The 18,256-nt window shown below is 39.4% G+C and overlaps 1 protein-coding gene across 18 annotated transcripts in view; it reads right to left on the bottom strand.

Moving 5' to 3' along the window:
- The window catches only part of DNAI7 (dynein axonemal intermediate chain 7), a 57,182-nt gene that overhangs the window by 12,259 nt on the left and 26,667 nt on the right, over positions 1–18,256 (bottom strand). For 9 of the 18 annotated variants that reach the window (XM_043538627.1, XM_043538618.1, XM_037915445.2 and 6 more), the window contains 4 exons: positions 16,864–17,001; positions 13,223–13,369; positions 4,044–4,147; positions 2,554–2,824 (listed from right to left, as the gene is read on the bottom strand). In XM_043538627.1, the coding sequence (XP_043394562.1) occupies positions 2,554–2,824; positions 4,044–4,147; positions 13,223–13,369; positions 16,864–17,001 (660 nt within the window). Of the gene's footprint in view, positions 1–2,553; positions 2,825–4,043; positions 4,148–13,222; positions 13,370–16,863; positions 17,499–18,256 lie in introns of all 18 variants that reach the window. The other 9 variants (XM_043538651.1, XM_043538641.1, XM_043538661.1 and 6 more) reach the window with 2 other exon arrangements.

Genomic DNA, 18,256 nt, shown 5'->3' with positions numbered 1-18,256 from the left:
TAGAACTCAGATATTATGACTTTTGTTTGTACCTATGCTATGAGACTTTTCATTCCTTTCATTGTTTCCCCTTTTAACAAAGTTATTTAAGTTTTGGATTTCCATCCTAGATGTGCCCTCACCCCTGTTGTGGCAGACTTCTGGGAAGCATAGCAATGGCGAAAGTAGCCAGGCACTCATTGCATGTTTGTTTCCCCTCCGCCAGGTGGATTAAAGTGCTTCTCCGTACACACTGTGTGATGAAATTGTGGCAAGAGGCAGCCTGCAGACTTGTATGGAATGCCTGCCCTGCAGGGGAACAGAGAGAGACCACGCAGCAACAGAAAGAAGGACAGAACTAGAGAAAAAAACTGGGGGAAGGGAAAATCTCAGGGCAAACAGAACTATAAGAGATATCGTAGGTGAGCGACCTGGGTTGAGAGAAGCAGATCCCTGAGGTGGGAACAGGAAAAAAGTGAGGACTGCTGGAGGGGGAACAAGACTTGGAAGAGAGAGGAGAAGAATGGGAGAAAGAACAAGATAGGGAGCTTAACGAGGAATGAAAAGCAAAAGCCAGAAAAATATAGGAGAAAGGCAATAAGACAGGTGAGATGTGTCATGGTGTAAAAGCAGGGTTGCCAACGCTCCAGGATTGTCCTGGACTCTCCAGGAATTAAATATTAATCTTTAATTAAAGATTATATCATGTGATGAAACCTCCAGGAATATGTCCAACCAAAATTGGCAATCCTATGTAAAGGAAGCAGGGAGTGGGGATGACCTGCCTCAGGCACTGCTTTGCAGCAAATGTGGTGGAGGGAGACACAACAAGGCCAGGAACCATTGCTGTAAATATATGTCAATAAGATGTCAAAATGGTAGTTTACAATTATTTATCTAGAAAGTTGGGCAGCGGAATAAGAGTAATTTAGAACTACCTGTTAACCTACAGGCCATAGAAGCTACTAAGAGTAAAAAAGCCATTGTATTCCTTTGGGATATTACTTGGAAGAGATTCAGATTAACAGAGATGGTATTTTGACAGCCCTCTAGTGGCAAAACCATCAATATACAGGAACTAAACAGCCACAACACCAGAGTAAAGACCCATTCCATTCTAAAACCTACTTTGCACCCCTTCAGACTGTCCTGACACTGTTGGACTCTTGTGTGTGGTTTGTGGGACACTGAATTTTCTGTAAACAGAATCAGTTCATTCTAATACTTATTAACACTTTTGAATGACCCTCTTACAGTGATGTCTTACAATTTTATCTGGTATTATCCATGCCCTGATCCACACCAGTCACAGATCTTGATTCCTACTACAACGTTCCATCAAAACAGTCATTTCTACTCTCCAATTGCTGTTCTTTCTTTTCTCCTTCCCCTATCTCTCAAGATTCATGGCAGTCCAGCCAGTGTGGCAATCTGTGTGCTGTGCCCTAAGCTGAGGATGGTCACTTCAAATTCCTAAGAATTTGGACTTTCCCTTGCTTGTGATCTTCAATGGATGGTGCAGCTACATAGCCCCCAAATTTGTAAGATTGCAATTTGCTCATCTCACAACTTGTGCAGCTTCAGAGCTTGCCAGTATTGGTAAACCCAACCAATCTCAAAAGGTAGGTGGTTGAGAAGATAACCAGAAATGAGAAGGACTACAGGGAAGGGTGTGACTGCAAGGAAGGGAGAAGGTTTAGGATACTTTGGGTAGTTGCAAGGAACAACCCATGCCACTGGAGTGGGCAGAAGACGACTGGTTACCCAAAAGTCTTTGTGGAATTGGCTCAAAAGGTTCCGTGTTTTTGTATCTCACCCTACATCCTGCTACAGCAGTTAAGATTGACTGAGATGCTCTTGCTGTCAGGTCCTTGATTTGAATTCTGCAGGACTGCCCCAGAGCATTCTCCAGTTGAGAATCACTAGCTTTGGCATGTTCTAGTTTTGGTGGCCTGCCTGAGCTTGGGTTTGGTAACCTTCAGGGCACGACGTACATTTTATGTAATACGGCATGTAGCTGATTTAGTTTGGTCTTGTTCCTTGTTTAGTTGGTGGTGGCAACAGTGCTTATGGATAGCTTTGTCACCTATGGAGCTAAATTCTATATGGTGCAAATAACAGAATTTGGTTCTATCTGGTTTTAGTTTTTGTATCTAAGTGCTTAGATACTACAGTTTAAAAGTGTTTTAAAAATTCACTATAGGACAAATCTTGAGATATTTAGTTCTTACTTTGTCCTCCTCAAGGAAAACTCCCGTTAACTTCAAGAAGAACTTCACCTGGATAAAACTTGAGTTAAGATCTCAGGATTTGCTCCCTTACCTTTTCAGGGTTTATCCATACTGAACCTCTAGTACTTTTGAGATAGGCCCATTACTAGTTATAAGGAACTCAACTGCAAGACCTTCTCCAAAAAGGAGGAATTATTTTATAAGGAGAATGAACATTTTAAGGACTTTTTTTGTTTTCTAAGGCAGAAGGGAGACATGTAAAGATCTGTTAAGATGCTAATACTATGCAGCTGGGCATTAACTGACAGCACTGTCTCTGCTGTACCTTTTACATCTTTCTTACCTTTCTTCCATCAGATTCCTTTTCAATTACCAAGTCGCTATCTTCTCCACTCTTTTGTTCCCCTTCTTTTTCTTCTTTCATATCATAAAGCACAGTTAATTCTTGTTTGCTTTCTGGGGCTTGCATTTTTAAATGCAGTTTGGGAATGCACTGTAGTGGGGAAATATGATCATAATGAGTGTGCAAGATGCGGACAGCAACATCACTTGTGGCCACTGTCTTTGGAAGGTCAAATCCATTTTCTGCATCACTAAACATATGATTTTTGAATCTGTAAACAGAGAATTAAAACAGAAGAATTCTCTAGTAAAGTCAGTATAATTTATTTTTACATCACACTTCAATATTCCAGTACATTAATGACAGTAATACAGGCACCTATGTTACCTTTTACCATATTCCACAGTCTGGGGAACAAAACTGGAGAAATGGGTTAGATGGTCATCAAATGCTCACCCAGCACTGAGAGCTGCCACGAGCCCCTCCAAGATAGCTATAACAGAATTAAAGGAATTAAGCTCTGCATGCAGTTAAGGATTATGGCCAGGCAGAGGGGGGAGGGAGGGGAGTCAGTAGTTCTACATAGCATCCGCATAGGTAAATTGGACTAATTTATTAGGCACATTTCTGCATAGATTACTGCAGCTGCTGTCTGTATTAAGTCCCTCTCCACAGTTAGCACAAACAAGCTGAGGTGGCACTTAAGGTAAAGGGAGCCAAGCTAGGAGAACAAGCCCATCACCTCTGTGCCACTGTAGGAAATGGGCTAGAAGGCATACAGAAGGAGATCAATTCTGTGTCAAATCAGGTACCCAAGAACTTGGGCCTTTTTTCCCCATGGATCTTTGGCCTTCCATAGTATGACTGGAGGTCCCATTTCTAACCAAGCAGACAGAGACCTGTTCAAATGAGAACTCTCCTTCTGCCCATTTTAATACAAGAAGATATTGGCTAGAATTATAAAATCTTCCACCCATAAGCCTCGATGTTTTGCTTAGGAACACTGGGTGAGATTCTGAGCTGTGCTTTAAAAGGTGCAGCACGTTCTGTGCCCAATCGAAGGATGCTAATGTAACATCAAGCCACTTTTATGCTCTCCTGATTCAAGGCTCCTTTGCTGCACACAGAAGAATGTAAACAGCCCTAGGGGGCATAAGTTACAGAAGCCTCCCTAGGCTGCCCTATAGGCTGCAGTGCTGTCCTAACACTCCAGAGTGCTGCAGCCCTGCCCCAACATAGCCATCCTACCCCCAGTAGACCCCCTACGCTAGGGCTTGCAAGGGAGTCCTCAGAAGGCAGTCTTACAGCTGTCTTCCACAGTTCCAGTGTCTGGCACACTCCCCACTCCCTCCAGGCAGATAAGGGCCACTTGTGGAATAAAGTGCTGCTCAACATGAATAAGGGTTGTCAGAAACTAGCTCTGAGTCTTTATTCCATAGAGATGTACAAAGATAGAGCTAATTTGAAATAAGGTCACTTTTGTACTGTACCTTGGATTCTTCTTGAGGTTTCCCCAGATACAGAAAGTGATATTTTTATCTTTTATGGCCACCTCCATATTTCCACTGTCAGAATCTGCGTAAGTATTAGCCTTCTACAAAAAACAAATCAGCATATTACTCTAAATTAAACTAGGATGGAGTTGATGTACTTGAACCTGATGACAGAACTGCTATTGTCTTTGCACTCAGAATGATTAAAAAGTTGAGCAAATATTATAAATTCTTAGGATAACATCTGAATTAAGTAAAATCTACATGTGATAATTTGTAACGGCCTATACGAAATTTAAAACTATAAAACTTTCTTCAGTGTGATCACTAGCTTAAATGTTAAAAAGTTATTGATTACTGTATAATTTACTTCAGTGAATTAACTCATCACATTTATGACATATTTCTTATCTGCCCTAGAAAGACGGAGTCTTCCCCTTGTTCTTGCTAAGTGGGGACTTGCCACTATAATGGTCAGTTCTTGCACTCCTGTAAAAAGGCCCAGAAAACCCATTTGTTCTGTGATACACTCTAGTTATAATGGCCACACATTATCCTTAGTTTAGGTGCATGACATTGTATTACAGCCACTCAATGCCTTTAGTCTGTAAATTCCAGGTAGTCAGTGGGTTCTAGCCCACGAAAGCTTATGCCCAAATAAATTTGTTAGTCTCTAAGGTGCCACACGGACTCCTTGTTGTTTTTTCTCTTTTATCTGGTACACTTGAGCTGTGATAAAGTCTTGTGCACACCTATTAGAATTACATAAATCAAATAATAGTAATCCAGTATCTATAAGGCACCCATTATTGTGGTATTTGGCTGCACTTCACATCACTACCAACAACAACTTCTCAAAACTGAGGAGTGTATATTTTGACGCCAATATGTCCTCCTTTTTGGCAGCTTCTCACATAGATATCGTCACATATTTTTCTATATTGCTGCTTATGCATAAAACATCCTATGTGTAATGATCCCCTTCCTTCAAATCTATTTAAGTAACCTTAGAGCTAGCATTTTATACTTATTGAAGATTCTCCAAAGTTATAAAATGTAAAGAGACACTGGGACAAACTGGTAAGCGATAGGTTAATTGACTTCAGCTGTGTTAGCTTACAAATCTGCTTTCTCCACCAAGGACAAGAAGTGGGAGTAAGGCAGATGTACTCACAAGAATGTCAGAGGCAGCTATTTTTTTGAAACCCCTTTTCATAAAGTTATATCAGAGCAAGACAAAATTCTATTACACCCTTACAACCAGTAACAGGATAACAAGTAGCTCTGTTTGTTAAGAGCTACTACGCATTCTGTCTCTCACAGAAACAAACACATAATAAAAATCTACAATTTTTGAAGATACGGTTCATCACAGAATATACAAATATTAAAATATCAGCGCGAAATAGAAAGAAGCAGCACATTTTGATAAGTATATTCAGACAGTGCAAGGATAAGATGAAAGCTGACCTGTGGCCATCAAGATTGTAAGCTGAAGATCAAAGGAAGAGCTAACTGTAACCTGAAAGATGACCACTATACTATCAAGGAAGTGTTCTGTCTTCATTCATTCTGTGTTCAGATACAAAAGGAGCAACATGTAGAGAGAAAGTAACATAAGGGATACCAAGATGGGAACTGAGAAGTTCTTTCATAAGAGCAACTCCCATCAGGCTGGGAATTGCTAGTTCAGTAGACCAGTGCCAGGCAGAAATACCCTACTACAGTGTTAGAGAAAGCCATATCTGAATTTAGAGAAGATTATACAGACAGTTTTGGAAATTCAGTTATTCCTGTTGGTACCATTCGACGAAATGGCATCAGGGACCAGACCCTGGCAGAGAACCAAACTGAGGTTCAAAGGAGTAAACAAGTTGACAGCTCCCTGTATATACACAAATCATCTACATCTTTTACCACAGAATCCTGACAACCAACATCCATCAAATGCTGAATCTTAAGACAGACTAAGTATTTGCATCCTCACGCTCATTTTAAGTAGTATACTGGCCTGTATTAAAATATATAGCTTCCACATCTGATCTCCAAATAAGAAATTTAGACAACTTCTGACCGCTGTCACTGGTGATGAAACCTGACACTACACCCTCTGTTGTTCTTATTGCAAAGTGACAGGCATTCATTAAATTTCATATAATAACTATAAAGAAAATACTGGTTAACAAATTTGATTCATTTTAAGTATTTTTTTTACCATTTAAGTTTTTTTAGTTGGTTAACAGAAACTTTTAACTTTTAAGTCTGTTAACTTCAAATTATTAAACCAAATTACCACTAATCACAACTGACTTTTTAATTGAATGCACAGTGTGACAATTCCAGTAAATGATATCTGGCTGATTTTCTCAGTGAAATGTATGGAACTGTTTTTATACACTAAACTGTATTTTACATTTGCTCCTCTGATTTCTTGCTGTTTCGATGGCAGTAATGATGACCAGAGTCTAGTTTACCATATACAGTGCTCTTACTCCTTGGCCTTGAATTATTTTGGCTAAACAGTACTAATTAATGGGGGAGGGGGGGTTTACTGGAGGAGAATCAACCTTATAATAATTTACTAAAAGTTTAAGACTTTGCATAACTCAACTTTCAAGTAACCTCTAGCTCCTACAAGAGTCTGTGTATCTCATTGTGGCATAGTATAAAGTGGTGACCTTTCATAATTCAAGATAAGCTACAAGATTCTATAAAACAGTAAATCTAGGTGTGACTTATTGTTAGACACAAATGTCCCTGTTTGTATGAACAGCTTGTTCATTTGTAGGAAGACTGTGCCAAGGGCGTAGTAATAATTGGTTAAGTTTGGAGAGTGCTTTCTGAAACTAGATCATCCGTATTTAGAAGTTCCTTGCGTGTGTCCAGGAAGAAAGAGCAGTGAAAGGAATTTGTAAGGTATGAAAGAACAGAATTTCCAGAGATAAGGACAAGCATTATAGCCAGTTCAAAGTAAACAAATACTCAGTCAGGTTTGAAAATCAGGTATTAAAATGGCAGAAGAAGCAGATTACTGACTGAAATAAGCAAACAGAAACTGTAGAAAGTTAAGTCAAGCAGCTAGAGGTGTTGCAGATTAAGAATACACAACTCATTACCCAGACAGACTTGGTCAATGAGTAAATAAAACCACTACAGATGCTCAGAACCACTGTGAAAGGAAACCAAGCTCAAATTATATATAACATTGTTGTGCAAAAATTAAAATCTTCCATTGTTGTTTGCAGTGTTGTAGCCGTGTTGGTCCCAGGATAGTAGAGAGACAAAGACCAACTTCTGTTGACAACAAAGACAAGCTTTCGAGCTTACACAGAGCTCTTCTTCAGGTTATTAATTAATATCAGTTCAGAAACAGCTTCATCTCCAGTTAACCATTAGCAAAATATATAAGTGAAAGGTAACGGGGCTGGAAGAGGAGCTTACCAGGGCAACAAATATTATAGGGGAAAAAATGAGAGCGTATCAGAAGCAAAACCTTCTATGAGCAGCTGAGACAAATGCATCTTGCTCAGAACAGACATAATCCTGATGATGAAAGATTATAAGAGGAGCTTTTTGAGTTTACTTGACAACTTAAGGGATGATACGAAGTATTATTTGTTCATCGAGATACCAGGCTTTAGGCTAACACACACAGCAAATGGATTCTGGTCTACTAAGCCATACTCAAAAAGTAATGAAGTCCGGGCACTTGCATACTATACTTCTGCTGCAGAGACCATTGATGTCCATGTCAAACTGAAAATGGAGTGGGGAGAACAGCCACAGTCTTCACCCTTATTCCAGCACAATGGACAGGGACAGAAATGTAAGCAGAAAAATAGCTATGAAGAATATAATTTTTTCAACTGACATCATTAAAGAACTACCAGAGAGGCTATAAAGATGAGTCCCAGAGAAGATGTGGAAACTGAAGACCATGAATTCAACATTGAGTTTAATGCCTACTTATTAATGTAATAAATAATTATTAATATTAGCCTCATAATGTATTTGATAGATTTTAATGTGTTTAATTGATTTTAGAGAATTGTGGTGAGAGTTCACCTTACACAAATGATAGCTGAATGTGGAAAATAGTTTGGCACACGTGTTAGGCAAACTTAAAAAGGCAAGGCTTAATATAACTTCAACTGTGTTCACTAAAAATTCCTTTCTCAATAATTCAGTATGAGACAGAAATACCCTGTAGCATCAGAAAAAGCTATTTGAACTAGAGAATCCAGACACCTTTGGGTGATGCCTACCAATCCCTGCCAGTACCAGTGACCAGACCAGAGGGAAAACAGAACTGGATCTTGATGATACCAAGTAACAAAATCTTGAAAGTGAAATCTTTTTCTCAGATGAGTAGTGTCATTGAAGTCAATGGAACTACTTAGATCAGCAAGGCGAACAGGAGTTTATTTTGTGGGAGGTGTGTGCATGCCACGTGCACAGTTGTCAGAAAGTTTTTCCTCTAGCAGCAACTGTCGAGTCGGCTGTGGAACCCCCTGAAGTGGCGCCTCCATGGCGCTCAATATATGACCCTGCTGACCCAGAGCCTCCTCAGTTCCTTCTTGCCAATTACTCCAATAGAGGGAAAGGCGGGTGGGTTTGGAATGAACAAGAGCAACACATCTCGAAGAATAGTTACAAGAAGGTGAGTAACCATTTTTCTTCTTCGAGTGATTGCTCATATCGATTCCAATTAGGCGACTCCAAAGCCTTACTAGGCGGTGGGGTCGGAGTTATGGAACTGCTGATTGGAGCGCCGCTCTGCCAAAAGCTGCATCATCTGTGGCATGCTGGACGATGGTGTAATGAGAGGTGAACGTGTGCACCGAGGACCAAGTTGCTGCCCTGCAGATTTCTTGTATCAGGACCTGGGCCAGGAACACCGCTGATGAGGCCTGAGCCCTTGTGGAGTGTGCTGTAAGAGCCGGGGCTGGTATTTCGGCCAACTCATAGGACATGCAGATGCATGACCTGATCCAGAAAGACATCCTTTGAGATGAGACCCAGAGTCCTTTCATCCAGTCTGCCACTGCTACAAAAAACTGGTTCAAGTGCCCATTGAACATCCAGGGAGTGCAGCCTCTGCTCACAGCTACTGGCATGAGGCTTAGGATAAAAAAACAGGCAGGAAAATGTCTTGACTACTGTGGAAGTGTGACACAACTATAGGAAGAAAGGCTGGGTGACGACAGAGTTGCACCATATCCCTGTGGAAAACCGTATAGGGGGGGTCAGGGGTAAGGGCCTTTAACTCAGACACCCTCCTTGCTGATGTAATGGTGACCAGAAAGGCTACCTTCCACGACAGATAGAGAAGGGAGCAAGTCACCAGTGGTTCAGATGGGGGCTCCATTAGCCTGGAGAGGACCAGGTTAAGGTCTCACGCGGGAACAGGCTGTCTAATCTGGGGATGAAGCCATTCCAGACCCTTGAGGAACTGACCAACCGTAGGGTTGGCAAAGATGTAACATCCAGACACTTCCGGGTGGAAAGCCGAGACAGCAGCGAGGTACCTTTATGGATGACGCTGCCAGGCCTTACTGTTTCAGGTGCAGAAGGTACTCTAAGATGAGAGGCATAGGTGCCTGAAGAGGGGGTGTATGATGCTGGTCACACCAACAAGTAAATCTTTTCCACTTTGCCAGATATGTGGCTCTAGTGGAGGGCTTCCTGCTGCTGAGTAGGACCTCCCTTACCTGTTCCGAGCACAGAAGCTCCATGGAGTTTAGCCATGAAGCTTCCAGGCCATGAGGTGGAGGAACTACAGGTCGGGGTGATGAAGATGACCATGGTCCTGAGTGACCAGGTCGGGGAGGAGAGGCAATATGATCAGGGTGTCCACCCACAGTTCCAGCAGCATGGTATACCAGTGTTGTCGAGGCCACTCTGGTGCCACCAGAATTATCTCTGCCCCATCCCTGCAGACCTTCAGGGACAAAGCATTGCTGCTTTGCCTCGAGACTGTGCCACATGTTGTCCGGGGTGGATGGTAGTTCCACCTCCTCAATGACCTGGCTCAGGGAGTCCAACAGCACCGGATTCGATGGTCCCCCTTGCGGGGCTGAAGTCGACGGTGCCAGCTCCAAAGTTTTTGGCACTGGGTGCTCTTCCATGGGACGCGCCCTATTGGCCGGCTCCGAAGGGGTGGGTCTCGGAGTCAGAGATCCACTCCTCCCCTGCTTCCGGTGCTGCTTCGGCACCAGGGAATGGGACCGGTGCTGGGTTGATCTCGTCGGTTTCGGTACCAGGGAGTGGTGGTGCCATGAGTCTCTTCCAGAGTCCTTCTGTGGTGCCGCTTCTACCACTGCTGCCGGGGCACTGTACATCGATGAGCTTGATGCCACGTCTTGCTGCACTGATGTGGGTTGCAGTCAAAGTGCCACCTCCAGAAGAAGCTGCTTGAGGTGAAATTCCCGCTCCTTTTTTGTTCTGGGGTGAAACCCTTTACAAATCCTGCACTTGTCCGCTTGCTGTGCTTCCCCCACACACTTTGTTGCAAGATTTGCAGGGTTTGAACCCTTGGGATTTAGGCATACCTCAAGTCCCCAAGGTGGAATGCCGTCAGGGTGAATGGGAAACCCTCCACTCCCAACAGCTATCTGCTGTAACAACAGAAAACCACTTAAACTAAACTTAACTAGACTAGGAATAACTCTGAACTACACTAAACTGAAAGGCTAGGGAAAACGAGGAGAGCTTGCTAAGCAAGTCACCACAGTTCTAATGACTGTCACTGGTGGTAAGAAGGAACTGAGGAGGCGCTGGGTCGGCAGGGTCATATATTGAGTGCCATGGAGGCGCCACTCCGGGGGGGTCCACAGCTGACCCAATGGGTGCTGCTAGGGGAAAAACTTTCAGACGACTGTGCACACCTAATTGGAATCGATCTAAGCAATCACTTGAAGAAGAATACCTAGGTTCCATAGCTGAGCTTGAACTTCTGAACCCTGACACTGAAACTAATAGCTGACTCTAAATAATCTGCAGTTCCTATGCCAGATTGGTAGATGTTTCATATTTAATGTAAAACTACCAATGGTAAATAAACGATTGCTTATCATTAATCTAATTTGTTAGCAGAGCTGAGCAATAATGGAAAAAATATTTCTTTGAATCTGAAAGTGAATTTTGATTTGAGCAAGACTGCAACATTTTTGTGGTCTCTTTCCTGAAACATTTCAGCGGTGAAATGAATGTGACTAGCGACGATACTTTTGAAAATGAAATTTTAGATTGAATACTTCATATTAACTCAAAGGGAATTTCTAATTCCATAGCTGATTATAAAAATTATAGTTCACCCTGTATTGATTAATTATGTTTGTTGACAATGCACAAAACAAAAAAATAAAAAAGGTAAAATTAGTCAAATAAAAGTATTCATTGTGAATTATTCACTCGTTCTAATATCAGTAATTTTAAGTAGTGTGTTTTCCTTGCTCAAACTAAAACCTTTACTAGGTTAAATCTGTTTATTTCAGTACTTGAATAGTTAAACCAGACTATCACTGAGTCACAGTTAACTTGTTAATGTTGCTTCGTGAATGTAATGCATGATGTCCTCGGTAAATGTAGTCGGGTTGATTTTCTCCAATGCAATGTATTAAATTGGATTTTACATACTGTGCTAAATTACTGATTTACTCATTTGATTTCTTGCTATCTGACTGAAAGAAATAAAAGTAGAATCTAGTTTGCCATATAACAGAGTCCAAAGTCCTGTGTCTTAAATTATCTTTACTTCAGGAGAATTGGCCTTCTGAAAAAACTTTTAAAAGTTTAATAAAAACTTTAAAGTTACTTTTAACTCCATAAAATTTAATAAAGCAAAAAACACATAACACAGAAAAAAGAATACACTACAGCAATTACAGCTGGGTCACATTGCATTTATTTGTTAAGACATAAGTTAACATCATAGATTCAGTAACACAAAATATTATATATTTGCAAAAGGGCCAAGGTAGCTTTGCATTTTGTACTCCTGTAAGTTTTCAATTCTAACTAAGTTCCCACATCAGCATAAATTCACCCAATGAGGCATTACCAAATGTAGGGCCTGATAGTCCCACCCTTACTTAAGCTGAATAGTCCCTTGTGCAGTAACCTCCGCGGAACTACTCATGAAGTAAAACACTATTCAATGTGAGCAGAATGAGAGTATTGTTGGATAATATGCACCCATTTCACAGTCCTGGGTACATTTTACCAATATATAATATTAAAAAGAAAACAAAATTTGTTGACATTGTCTACCTGAAGGGCCAAAAAGATTTACATTTGCTTACTTTACATAGGTTTTGGATCAGGTTGCATGTGTCTAAGTTACTCAGAATGGTTAAAAGAACTTTGAGTCACAGCCAGAGCAAGAGAATTAAATAAAATTGGTTCAATATCAACACATTTGATGTCTAAGACTGAACTCATGAGGCTTGATTCCAGCTCATAGCCTATTAAATAGTCAATTTCCTATTTACCTAACAATTTGTTGCAAACATACAACCACTTCCTTCCACTTTTTCTTATTCTTTCTCCTCTCTACATTTCTTTTCCTACCACCATCCTCTTGCTAAACCTACATAATCCACTACAGAATCAACTGTTTACATTAGCATGCAAAGTAGATCACCATTTCATATATACAGTGTTTTTCCTATATGTATATTAATCTTATGTACATTCTTCAATTCAGATAAAAATCTCAATTTAAAAAGTCTGTCACACAAACTTGTGTAAAAGTTTATCTGCCAAAGATTATTTTAAAAACTTAATATTTTGCATTTAATCACTAAATATTTGTGTAATCAATGATTACTGTTAATTTAAATCATGGTGACAGTTAAGGCCAGGATTTTCAAATACCTCTTAATTCCCTTAGTGTCAAATCACACTGAAATACCCAGTTCCCACTGAATTGAACTTCCTTAGGTTAATTTAAAAATTCTAACCTCAAACACTGTGAAGGAGAGGTCCTCAGAAACATCAGTCCAGTACATGATTATGTTTGAGCTGTAGAAGTTTACACAATAGTCTGTATCACAGTGTAAAAAAAGTCACTTTTGCAAATTAACCTAATGTACAAAACTGTTACTTTCCCATTGCCCTTGATAGTTCATGAATAACATTTGAAGACTAACAACTAAAATACAAAGTTTACTTACTTTAAGTAGGCGTTCTGTTGCTTCATTGTATTTCTGATGAAGAAGACTCTGCAATTCCAGAATTGATTCCTGGTATTGAATGAAGACCTTTTCCTTTAGCTCATTTGGCGGTGTGTCCAATAACAGAAAATACAACTTCTCAATTAACTAAAAGACATTAAACTTTTCACATTAGTTTTACGATCAAATCATAGCAGTTTAATTTCCTTTTTTGGGGGTGTAGGACGGGAGAATGATTTCTTTTCTTCTGATTTCAGATATCATATATAAGGTATCCTGTTCTCTGTTAAAATATGAGCTGAACTTGCTTCTTTTGCATATATACAAATATTGGTTAAAGGAATTCTCTCTCTATTATACATCTAAAAACTATGTGAAAAGAACATTATTAAGGTTTCAAAATTAGGAAATGCCAGAATTAAGGTTGCTTGTGCAACCTTAATTTAGCCCCTTTGTACATACATATGATGATACAGTCTTTAATTATGTCAACACACACTATTTTTTTCACAGGATCCCTCCCACATTCAGTGCAGGACTGACTTGAGCAAGAAAAATTTCAGGGCACAGAAACTCTGCTTAGGACAGAGTTATATTTCTGTTTATTTGGTCTGTTTGTTCCAGGTTTTCATAAAAAAATATTTATTATTTTCTAAACGTGTCACAGCTATGACAGGGACAACCAGTAGGATCAAAAACAAGTGCTACACAGCTAATAAGAGGCTTCCTGTTGGCTCATAAAGCAGTGCTGTCTACAGACAACAAAGTTCCTGGTCTGAGTCTCAGCAATTCCAGACTTAATTTTATATGTGTGGATGCTGGCAGGACAACTCCACTAATTGATTAAGTCTACTGGAGTGACTAGCCATGAATTTAAGCAATATCTTTCTCTGGAAGTTCTCTAATTCTATTTTGGAGATCTATGTTTTGAACCTGAACCAAAACTCTTACACCTCAGGCCAGAGGAGACTCAAAGTAAAATGTATTTGCTTAGTGTCCTGGAAATAGAATATGGGATATACTCCAAGTTCCCTGTTTTCACATCAGAGATCTCATCATGCCAAAAACAGATTTTTATATTGGTGATGTTGGTGCTGATTTTGTAAATTATGCTATTTTTGTAAGTGAAAGTTTTGAATGTGTGAGTATGATGCCATGTAACTCCAGCCAGCAGAAGAACATTGACAGTTATAAGGCTTCTTCAGATGAATTTTCCTTGTTCTTGTGGACTGAATGTGCTTTATTGACTGCCATTTGCTGATAATCAAATCTATTTTGTCACCTTAACTATAATGTGCACCTACTGATGTCCATTATAATCTGAATTCTCCCCTAATTTAAACTGTCATATCTCAAGAATGATTTATCCATTTCCCCTCTAGACTATTCAAATGAAAATTCTCCTCTCACAGAAGAACACACATGAGAAATTTCAAGCATACCGTGTTTTGACAAAGTCTGTGGTATGGGGAGGAGGTTGGTCAAAATCAGGATTTTAACGGAAAGCTATTTTTGTAGCCTTAATTCTGGAGAAAGTTCTCTTCCGCTAATAACAATCTCAAATTTGAATTTCAAAAATTTGTTCCTAATAGGAACAAATATATCAACAAAATTTTTAATCTAATCTACAGGATAAACCAAAATTCGAGATTTGGATAAATGCTCCAATCACAAAGTTGCTTGCAATAAGATGATGATATTTGGCACATCTAACAAACTAACACTCATCCATCCTGATGTCTACAATGCTTGCCTGAGATTAAATGTAAATGTTTATTAGATATTGCTGTATTAGCAAAGTCATCCATTAACATTCTATTTGTTAGTGTGATGTTTACTGTAAACTAATTTAAATCTATTTTATATGATCTTTCATATTCTTCTCTCCCAACCTGTAAATTACACCCATTAATGTCAATGGAAATTACATGCACACAGGGGGAGAAGCATCTAGATCCCATTGTCTGTACTATTATGATCATCTGCATCTATCCGTTATTCATTCTTTCTACAGAATTGTCACTACTTTGGGGAAATATTAACAAATCTATTTAACACATAACCACAGTAATTTAAGATTACCAGAAGATGTCAGTAACTGCAGTAGAGCCTGCAGACCACACTTTCTATTGCTGTATATTCAAACTTCTAGCATCAGTGCTTCAGAAACCAATCCTGAAATGCAACAGGCTAGCTAAAAGATGCATTGCTGAAGGAAGTTGGGAGTCCAGGAATCAAAACAAAAGTAAAAAAGTGGTGAGCTCAAGTCCACCCATTTCAAACTACATTCATAATACCAAAGTAGCTGAATGATCCTGCTAAAATGATCAGCAGTAAATGGTGAAATGTTAGCATTCAGAGTGTCATCATGTCTTCAGCATGAACTGGTCATTGACATAAATTCAGAAGTTCTTGCTTCTTTTAGAACAATCGTTTCAGGAAGTCAATCTGTATATGCAGTATGATAACACCATATCGGCTCCACTTTCTGGACAGTTTTCTTTGCTACCACAGGGCTAGAAAATTTGTAATTTTTTAAACGAAAGCTTAAACTCTCTAGAAAATGAAGGGGCCATTAGAGAACTTCTGGTATGGCATATAGTCCTATACTAGCTCAATCTGACCACACTAAGGTCTGGTATACCTGGGGGGGCAGGAGGGGGGGAAAATGGATCTAAGTTATGCAACTTCAGCTACATGAATAACGTAGCTGAAGTTGACGTACCTAGATCTACTCACCGCGGTGTCTTCACTGTGGTGAGTCAACTGCTGACACTCCCCCGTCGGCTCCACCGGCACCTCTCACTCCAGTGGAGTACCGGAGTCGATGGGAGAGCACTCAGCAGTTGATTTATTGCATCTAGACTAGAGGGCTTGTCTATATTACCCGCTGGATCGATTTATCGATCCAGCGGGTAATATAGACAAGCCCTAAAGTCAAATACTGTGAGTGGATATAATGAAGGTCTAGATGATCACATGCTTCTGAGTGTAAGCAGTTTGTTCCAAAGGTTAAGAAGGAATTTGAATTGCTAATACCATGTAAAACAATATTAGATTGACTAGATGAATGGTAAGAACGGAGGCTCCTTTCCATTGAAGCTTCTACATACGGCATGAGCAGCAACGTTCAGATGTGGAGCTTGATGAAACTTTCGTCAATTTGGCAGGGTGTATGGATCCAGAATTTTTATTGGATCCATCTCTACAAGCATTATATATATGAACTCCTGAAAGGCAGGATGCTAGAGTTCTTGAACCAATGGTCTTATGTTCCTTGTTTCCTAGTAAAAAATGTATAATGAAGGAAAGTAAAGACAGCATATCAGAGGAAGACCAACACACAAAAATTGCTGATGATTTGGGTGATGACCAATTACAGTCAAACAACCAAACAAAGGTGCATACACTATCATTTTGCGGTTTGTAAGCTATTGGTAACCAAGAACCTTAAAAAGAACGAGGAGTACTTGTGGCACCTTAGAGACTAACAAATTTATTTGGGCATAAATAAATAAATAACAAATAAATTTGTTAGTCTCTAAGGTGCCACAAGTACTCCTCGTTCTTTTTCCTGATACAGACTAACACGGCTCCCACTATGAAACCAAAAACCTTAAGAATATCATTTTAACACTTACATTTAGCACTTGGTTTCCTTTCTCGATCACAAACTCAATATCCTCATTTTTATTTTCTTGCCACAAGCTCATGAAAGTATTAATTTCTTGGGGCACAGCTGGGTCAGGACTCCCATCACATTGCATGTAATGCTCCCACTAAAGAGATTTTTTTAAAAGAAAAAAGAAAAGTAAATCCAAAAGTTTTAGGTACAAACACCTCAAAACTTCATAATTACAATACAAGAGTAAGAGGATTTTGAGAGAGACGTGTGTGGTCTAGTGATAAACACACAACTAAGGAGATGTCTACACTTGTAGCTGAAAGAGGGATACTTGTGCTCGTTCTCATAGAGCTAGTGCACAAAAGTTGTAGCATAGCTGCAGTAGCAGCAGGAGAAGCTAGTCACCCTGAATACAAACCCATTCTGACCACATGGTTACATACTTGGGCAGCTAGCCCAATATTCTGGCCATGATACTGCAGCTACACTACTATTTTCAGCTCACTAGCTCAACAGCAGCTAGTGCAAGTATGTCTCCTTGAGCTAGCAATGACATCGCCAATCCCAAGTGTAGATAGAGCCTGAGTCCTAAACCCGGTTTCATCCGTCACTCGTTGTGTGACCTCAACATCTCTATCTCAGTTTCCGCATCTGTAAAATAAGGACCATAATAAAACCTGTCTCATTATCTAATTAATCCTCACAACACACAATATTTGTTAAGTACCTTAAGGACTTAAAATGGAGTTTTTAAAAGCACTAAGCATTGGCACAGCTGTACTCCCACAGAAATCAATGGTCAAATTCCCGCTGACTTTAGAGGGAGCAAATATGAGCCAATCCTGAGCACTTTTGAAAATCCCATCTGTAAATTTAGTAAGTGTTAAATATTAACAACAGCATCCAATCACAAAATAATTCCATTATTTTTAAAATTTTGAATAAATGTGATCAATCATAAAGTGTGAGGATTGAGAACACTAAATAGAGCCAGGTATTATAGAGGAGCCAGCTCTTTTTTTGCTCTTAAAGCAGGGATTCAAACTTTTTATTATGTATAACAAAGAGAGCATATCCTCTCTAAATTAAAACACTTTTTCTTTGAGTATTGAATGAATTTTCTGAGAATTTACAAGTAAATCCATTAATTTGTTTACAAGTTAAAATTAATTAAAAATGGGACCTTTCAGAAATTTAGCATTTAGCATTTGATTTTTCTTTGGTCTGAATATTCTTCATAACAGAATAAAGCAAACTCTTCACACTTCCTATAAAGTTAAAAACTAACAAACTGTGGGCATACGTGATATTTGAATGATTTCTTTAAAGATTAATGGTCACATTTTATCACCATTTTTCATAATTGAAAGTTACTCCTTCAGCACAGGCTGAAGAATAATCTTAGGAGA

Source organism: Chelonia mydas, chromosome 1 (genome assembly GCF_015237465.2).
Source record: "Chelonia mydas isolate rCheMyd1 chromosome 1, rCheMyd1.pri.v2, whole genome shotgun sequence".
NCBI lineage: Eukaryota > Metazoa > Chordata > Testudines > Cheloniidae > Chelonia > Chelonia mydas.
This window is presented reverse-complemented; position numbering and strand designations above follow the sequence as displayed.